Source organism: Aethalodelphis obliquidens, unplaced genomic scaffold, assembly GCF_003676395.1.
Source record: "Aethalodelphis obliquidens isolate GAN/ISIS:26980383/991018 unplaced genomic scaffold, ASM367639v1 scaffold21, whole genome shotgun sequence".
Classification (NCBI taxonomy): domain Eukaryota; kingdom Metazoa; phylum Chordata; class Mammalia; order Artiodactyla; family Delphinidae; genus Aethalodelphis; species Aethalodelphis obliquidens.
The window spans coordinates 24437343-24444858 of NW_020837965.1; the positions used below are offsets into that span (position 1 = coordinate 24437343).

Consider the following 7516-nt stretch of genomic DNA (forward strand, 5'->3'; position numbering starts at 1 on the left):
TCTAAACTCTTTTTCTAGGAAGGTGGGGACACCATCACCCAGTGTTTTTTTGCCCTGTCAGTAGTTTGTCCTCCTTGGCCTGGGAGCTGCCTCTCTTTTCTGTAAATGGGGATAAAGCCCCTTCTGACTGGACTGGGGCAGGGGACCCAGTTAGACCAGTACCCCGCCGTCCACTGTGTCCAGACTGCTGCGCCAGCGCTATTGTGCCGGCAGCCCCACCGCTCTACGTGTGTGTGAGTGCAGGCGTGTCACCGTGGGTGAGCGTGTGCACCTTACTGGGCGTCTGGACCCTCTGCTGCAGGGCTGGTTGTTTGGTGGCGAATTCTGTTCGACCTTAGCCGAGAGGTCGTCCCGTTGCCCCTCCACCTGCACAGGCCTGGCTGGAAAGAGGGGCTCTCCTGGCAGGTCCTGGGCTGCAGGGATGGGAGGGGTCATCATCCACCCCATCGCCCAGGGCAGCCCCTACCAGGCAGGTTTGCCCTGGAGGTTCAGCCTGTAGGACCCCCCGCGGGTGGGCTGGGCGAGGGGCCAGTGCTGCGCGTGGCCTCCCCACCGTAACCCCAAGGCTCTGCTCCAGGGGAGCTCATGCCAAGGGATTCGGGAACCCCCAGGAGTGTCATCTGGGAACAGAGGGGATTTTAGGAATCAGAGGCCCTTGGAGATTGTGTCTCATTGCCCCTGAAGCTCCCCTCCCCTCTAACCACACCCCCATTTGATGATAGGAGAACAGCCCTGAAGACCAGACAGCTGCTAGCCAGGGTCACCCAGCAAGCTGGAGTCAGGGCCGCTAAGGGGGTCTTGGGGTGCGTGGAGATGAGCCCCTGACCTCGACCCACGCAGCTTGCCCATGGCTTCTTGGGGTTGCTGCCAGGGGGTGGACAGACAGACAGGTAGCGTGCCCGTGGCTCCTGGGGCCTCGGGGATGGTGGCTGTTTGTGGGCATCGTTCCTGGGTCCGTGACTGCAGGTGTGCAGGGCGTGGCGGGGATGGAGGGGCCCAGAGTGAGAGGGCGGAGGCCACCGGGGAGGACCCCAGTCCCGGCTCTGTTCTGGACCCCTTCTCAGCCAGCATCAGGTCAACTGCCCTCTCTGGGCCTCAGTTTCCCAAGTTTCTCCTGAATAAGCTGCCTGAGAAGTCCACGCATGGGGGGCGGTGGAGGGCAGGGACTCCGAGTGTGACTTCCTTTGTGACAGGAGCTCCGATGGCTCGGAGCGACGGAGGAGAGGAGGCTGGGAGAGGGGGTGCAGCCGGTCAGCAGGGGGCCAAGGGGGTGGTGAGAAGCCCGGAGGTGTAGCCGAGCCCCCGGCTTTGAACCTGGGGATCCTGACCATGATCTCGTGGTGCTGCCGTCGGGGGTAGATGCCTCAGACAGACGGGTGGGTGGTGAGCGACAGTCGGTCGCTCCTGGGGACCAGTGAGGGCACCGGGCATAACGCCGGGTGGGGCCGGAGAGGACACGGAACTCTGGGGGATCCGTGAGGGACACGACTTTCCTTAGGGGTGGGGAGGGGCAGGCCTGTGAGGGGGTAGGGAGTCAGGCCCCTGCAGAGCCCCTGACCTTTGAACCTGAGATCTGCTTGGTGGTCTCATGGTGCCACTGTCAGGGGCAGATTCTGTGCCCCAGAGGGCAGACTTAAGGCCCATGCCATGGTGTGTGAGGGCCCATGTGCATGGACATCTGTGTTGGAGCCCCTCCCCAAGTGGAGGTTCCAGGTCCCCCGCAAGGAGTGGTCCCATGTGGAGGGGTGGCGGATCTGGGAGGTCCAAGGCCGCTGCCAGATGGGTGGGCCCTGAGGCCAGGCAGAGGGACCCTTGGTCAGCATGGGCTGGGCTGTGGGCTGAGTGAGCCCTGAGTGCCTGACTGCCCGGTTACCGCTGTCCTCCCTCCCTGGGACGCCCCCTGCCTTCCCAGGGCAGTGCACCCTCAGAACAGCTTTTCTGCCACTTTTAGGACGGTGGGACCTTGGCCTTCTCCACTAGGGGTGGTGGTGGGGGATTGCTGAAGCCGAGGTTCCTTGGTTCAAAGACCCTCCGAGTTAGGGGGGCAGGGCACAGCCCGCCCACCCCCATTTCTAGTGTGGGACGAATTGGGACTTGGATTTCTGGGGTCCCTGATCCGGACCCTCCAGAAGAGGCAGCTCCCCGTGTTGCCCTCATCCCCCGCCCCCCCCCCCGCCCCCCTCCCCCCCCAGCCCCCTACCCCCCAGCCTGCGTGCCAGGGGCCTGGTGGGCGTGGTCCGGGGGAGCCCCACCCCCGCCCCCCCCCCACTCCACCTGCTGGCCCTCCACCCCGCCTGTCCCCACCCTCCACCTTCAGAACAAGCCACAGAGTCAGATCATCTTTTAACTCTACTTTATTTTGGGGGTGGGAAGCGGTGAGGCGCGCAGGCGGGGAGGGTCTCCTCTGCGTGGCGGAGAGCGGTGGCCTGGTAGGAGCGTTCTCCGCTACTTGGCTGTCTCGGGCCTCTCTCAGTCTCTCTTGGAGCCCCTCCCCTTGTCTCGGGCCTCAGGCCCCTGTGCTGTCAGTGTTGGGGTGGGGGAGGGAGCCCCCCCGGGCGAGGTCACCCCGTCAGTGTCCCGGACGGTCGCAGGGACGCCTGAGGCTGCGAGTCCGGTGAGTACTGGCACGGCGGGCCCCTCTGTGGCAGGACCATCCAGGTGAGAGCCAGAGCTCAGGGTCAGACAGTCGGTGTCGAGGGCGCTGGATCGGACGGGGGGCGGGTGCAGCTTGGCAGGGAGGTGGGGCGGGGGAGGCCCCCCAGCACCCCACGAGGCGTGGGAGGTCGGGGCCGGGCCCGGGGGTGCGGGGGCACCGCTGGTGGAGGTAGACGATGTCAGTGGAGCAGCCGAGGTCAGTGTCCCAGGGTGGCCCGAGGTGGCCACTCGTCGCCCCGGGGGGGCGTCCCTGGCACGTGCTTGCTTAGCTGCGTCTGCTGTGCTGGTTCCTCACCCGGCCTTGGGTCACGGGGTCATCTCCCGCTCATCGCTGCTCTCTCCCCTCATTGATCTCACGCCCAGTTGCAGGCCTGGGACCTGGAGAATTAAGACGGAGTTGGGTAGCCTGAGCCGACTCTGGGTCTCTGACGTTTGGACGGTCCACTGGGTAGCCTGTTGGCACGGATACTGTTGCTGGTCGATGAGTCGATTGTTTGCCCTTCTCAAGTGTTTCCCCCTTGGGTCAGGAGCGGCAGGAAGGGGGCCGGGGTCCGAGCAAAGCCGGCTGAGGCACGGGAAGGCTGGAGGGAGGGTCTGTGGGGCAGCGGGGTGGAGGAGAGGAGGCGTTTTCAGTCGAGGTCCGCGTCCTGCTCTTCTCCGGGCAGCTCCTCCAGCGTTGCTCCTTCCCCGGGGGGGCTCACCCCGACGAGGGTGGATGTAGACTGGGCGTAGACGGCGGTCAGGAAGTGGGTCAGGGCCCTGGCTACCAGCTGCCGGTTAATGGCGACGGACCCCCGTCGGGCGCTGCGGATGTAGAGCAGGCGGCGGACGCCGGTGTCGCCGGGGAGGTGCTGGCGGGGCCCGCGGGCGCCCGGGGCACCGGGGCTCAGGCTGTCCTGCACGTCGCTCTCCTGCTCGTCCTGCGAGGTGTCTTGCAGGCCGTCATGCAGGCCACACTGACGGTAACGTTGCAGGTCGTCTTGCAGGGCTTCTCGCAAGACGACATCCTCATCGTCCACGACGTGCAGCTCCAGGTAGCGGTCCGGGCGCGGGTGGGGGTGGGTCCCCTCGCGGGGGGCGACTCTGACGGCGAAGAGCTCGCACAGCGTCTGCCAGAACTCGGGCGTGAGTCGCAGGCCAAGCAGGGCGTCGCGCCGCCGCTGGCCAGGGCCCAGGAACAGCTCGGCCGGTGCCTCGGCCGGGATGGCGTTGGCGCCCGTGAGCGGGGGCATCTGGGTGAACAGCTGGGCGACGGCGGGGGCGATGAGGGACGAGTCCAGCAGCAGGCACAGAGAGCGCCGCCGCGGCGGCCGGGCCGTGTCCGAGGTGGGTGCGGGTGGCAGGGCGAGGCGCGTCCTGAACCTCAGCAGCACGAGGAGGGCGGCCACGGCCAGGAGGTTCTTCCAGAACAGGAGGCCTCGGAAGAAGTGCAGGATGACTGCCCTGATCTGGGCCATGCTGAGGTGGGCAAGGAGGCTGTTGAGTATTTGGTCTGCTGGTATCAGAGCCAGGAGCTCCTGCCGGAGGTGCTGCCCGTGCGGCTCGTCCTGACGAAGGGCGTCTTCATTCTCCTCTTCGTCCCCCGATTCTGGGGACTGAGCCCTGGGGGACCCTCCCGTAGCGAAGAGCATCCTTGGCCGAGCGGCAGCGCGCTGCTGGAAGGCTCTTCTCCGGAGGCGTTTCCGCGTGGGCGGCGGGGGCCGGCCACCCTTTTGTTCTGGCCGCTCCATGACGTCAAAGTGGAAGTGGGAGAAGAAGAAGACCCAATGCCCGGGGAGAAGTACGGTGAGCCTGTCATTATTCAGAGAGGCCAGATCCTCTGTGTTGAGAAGGATCATGATAGGCTCCTCGGTGTTCTCCAGGTAGCGGCACCACGCCACGAAGGCAGCCCGTACTGGAAGGGTCTTCATCTCCGCCGGCGAGGCCTCCACCTCGATCGGGGAGATGTTTCGAGAATAGAAAGCGCAGCAGACGCGCTTGCCGGTTTGCTCGTCGACTTGGATCAGGGAGGCATGCAGGGCCGTCTTGGTGACGCCCGTTTCCAAGTAGAAGGGGTTCTGGGGCTTGGGGTGGTGGAGGAGGGGCGCCTCGCGGAAAGCCCACTTCAGGCGCTCGAAGGCCTCCTGTTCCTCGTGCCCCCAGTAGAAGGGCCGGTCGCTCAGTAGCTGCCGCACCAGGGGCTCCGTGATGACGGCAAAGCGCTCCACAAAGTGCCGGTACGGGAAGGCGAATTCGATGAGGTTCCGCAGGGACTTCTTAGAGCCAGGGGTGGGGTGCCCCGTTACGGTGCTCACGATGCTCTTGTTGAGTTTCACCCCTTTGGGGGTCATGACGAACCCCAGGAACTCGGCGGTGTGTCGGTGGAACTGGCTCCTGTCCAGGGAGCAGTAGACGTGGTGGTAGCGGAAGCGGGTCAGCACCTGGCGGACGTGGTGGAGGTGCTCCTCCTGGCTCATTGAGTAGACCAGGACGTGCTGCCCGTACGAGAGGACAAAGAAACCGAGCATGTCCTTTAGGATAAAGTGAATCACGCCCTGAGGGATGATAGGGTCTGCGCAGATCGGGAAGGGCCAGTAGCTCGTCATCTCTTGAAGCTCCAAACCGAACGCTGCTTTCCACACGTCTTCCGTTCGGCGCACGTTCCTGCTTTCCTCCACGACGGTGCCGCGCAGCTCCAGCTCTGTGAACCACGTGGCTCCGTGCAACTGGTCGAACAGTTCTGGAATCATCTGTACGTAGTCGTGCGTGCTGGTCAGCATGTCCTGCGGGTCCCAGTATTCCTCCCGCCTGGCCCTTTCTTGCATCCCGGCTCCCACAGGTTCCCACGGCGCGGTGGAGGGACACTCGTGATAGGTCTCGCTGTGATCACTGTCTCCAGCCTGCTGAAGCTCAGAGGGCTCTGATTCAGAAAGATCATCGGATCCGTCTGAGCTTGGCTGGTCGGAAGTCTCCTCATCTGCTTCCTTCGGGTTAAACACGTCGGCCAGGTCGGAGTACAGGGGCGGCAGTCCGGGCAGCAAGCTTATGGCATGTCGTTCCAGAGCGATGCATGGTGGGGGCGGGCGGAAGCAGTTCTTCAGGCAGTAGGGAGAGTGGAAGGTGCAGCGGCCTTTGACCCAGTCGACCTCCGGGGCGTGGACTCGGAGCCAGTCGATGCCTAGTATCACGGAGAAGTTGGGAGAAGGGATGATGTCGAATTGCAGGGACTCGTGGTGGCTCTGGTGAATGCACATCAGGGGTTCGGTGTAGAGCCAGACGGGCTCGTGGCCGACCAGCGAGCCGTCCACGGACGGAACCGACCGCGGGCAGGGCTTCTCGTAGAGCTCGACGTAGTGCTCTTGGGCGAACCTCTCATCCATGAAGTTGCCGCCCGCCCCCGAGTCGACCAGGGCCTGAACCGCCACGCTGTGGTAGGGGTTCACCCTCACCGTGAGCAGCAGGAACAGGTGGTCGCGGTCGATGGCGGGGCGGGCCTCGCAGGGCAGCCAGCTGCTCACCGCCCACCTCTCCGGAGCGGGCGAGTCGATCCAGGTCAGGTTCCGCGGGCGGGCCTCCGGGGGCAGCCGGAGCATCGCCCTTCTCTCTGCCAGCTTCTCTTCTATCTGCAGGACCAGCAGGATCAGACTGTCCAGCGAATCCGGCTGAGGGATGCGGAACAGATAGTGCCTGATCTCCTCCTTGAGCCCCTGGCACAGGTGGGCCTGCAGGACGTCGTCTGGCCAGCCCAGGGTGGGCACCAGGCCCTGGAACTCGTTGATGTATTCGATGGCGGTGCGATCCCCCTGCCTGAGGCTGAACATGGCCTCTTCCGCCACCCGCAGGGCCTGGCGGTACTGGAACGTATCGGACATGGCCTCCAGGAAGGCTGGGAAGTCGTCCATCAGGGGGCTTTCTCTCTGCACCAGATCTTCGGCCCACTCCAAGGCCAGGCCCGAGAGGTGGCCGATGACGTACCCCACCCGCAGGCGGTCGCTGTAGAGCATTCTGGGGCAGCTCTGTAGGACCAGCTGGCAGAGCACGATGAACTCGTGGTACTCTCTGCGATCGCCCGAGAACTTGCCTGGGACCGGCAGCTGGCCGGCGCTGATCCCCTTCGTCAGGATCTCTTCCGCCACCCTCTGCTGCTCTCTGAGGTCCTGCACGCGGAAGTACAGAGAGATGATGGACCCCACCATGCCCGTGATTTCTGCGGTCACGCTGTCCGCCGGCTCCTCCGGATGCGCCTCTTTCCACCCAGCCAGGTCAGTGTAGTCGTCTTGCTCTTCCTGGGCTCCCCGTGGGTTGACTGATGCCTCTTCCATTCTGCCAGGTGCCCCACCAAAGGGACCCCCCACTGCCAGATGTGAACCATCGCGTGACTCCTCCAGGTCTTGGAGTAGGTCATTGGGTGGATCCTTTATTTCCCTATGTGGGCCACTGGATGGCTCCTCCATGTCTTGGAGGAGATCAATGGGCAGCTCTCCCATTTCCCTGGCCGGGCCACTGGCCAGCCCTGCCGCCGCTGCCGCCGCCGCCGCCGCCACTCTGCTGCCTGGTGTCTCCACGGTGGTGTTGGATGAGCCCTCGGAGGACTCCATTTGTTTTGATGATGGATTCTTACGCTCCATCATCGTCTCAAATGAGTCTTCAGAGGGTTCTATCATTTCGTCGGATGGGAAGGAGTGTTCTCTGAAGACGGGTAAGGTTGTGACGCGTCCGGTCAGTGACTGCGATGGCAGAGGTCAGAACCTGGGGGTGGGGAGGGGGTGCGAGGAAAGGCAGTGGTTTAGGGTCTCGCGAGGTCAGGGTCTCCAGGACAAATCAGATGCCCAACCTGGCAGAGCAGAGAGAAGCTGGGGAAAGCCTCCCTGGGTCCAACTTG

The 7516-nt window shown here is 64.4% G+C and overlaps 1 protein-coding gene across 1 annotated transcript; it reads right to left on the bottom strand.

Moving 5' to 3' along the window:
• Positions 1-3284: 3284 nt before the first annotated feature.
• On the bottom strand, positions 3285-7298 carry RTL1 (retrotransposon Gag like 1). The gene has a single exon (XM_027120869.1). It carries the CDS (start codon positions 7296-7298, stop codon positions 3285-3287), a length of 4014 nt encoding a protein of 1337 aa, XP_026976670.1.
• Between the last annotated feature and the right edge of the window lie 218 nt (positions 7299-7516).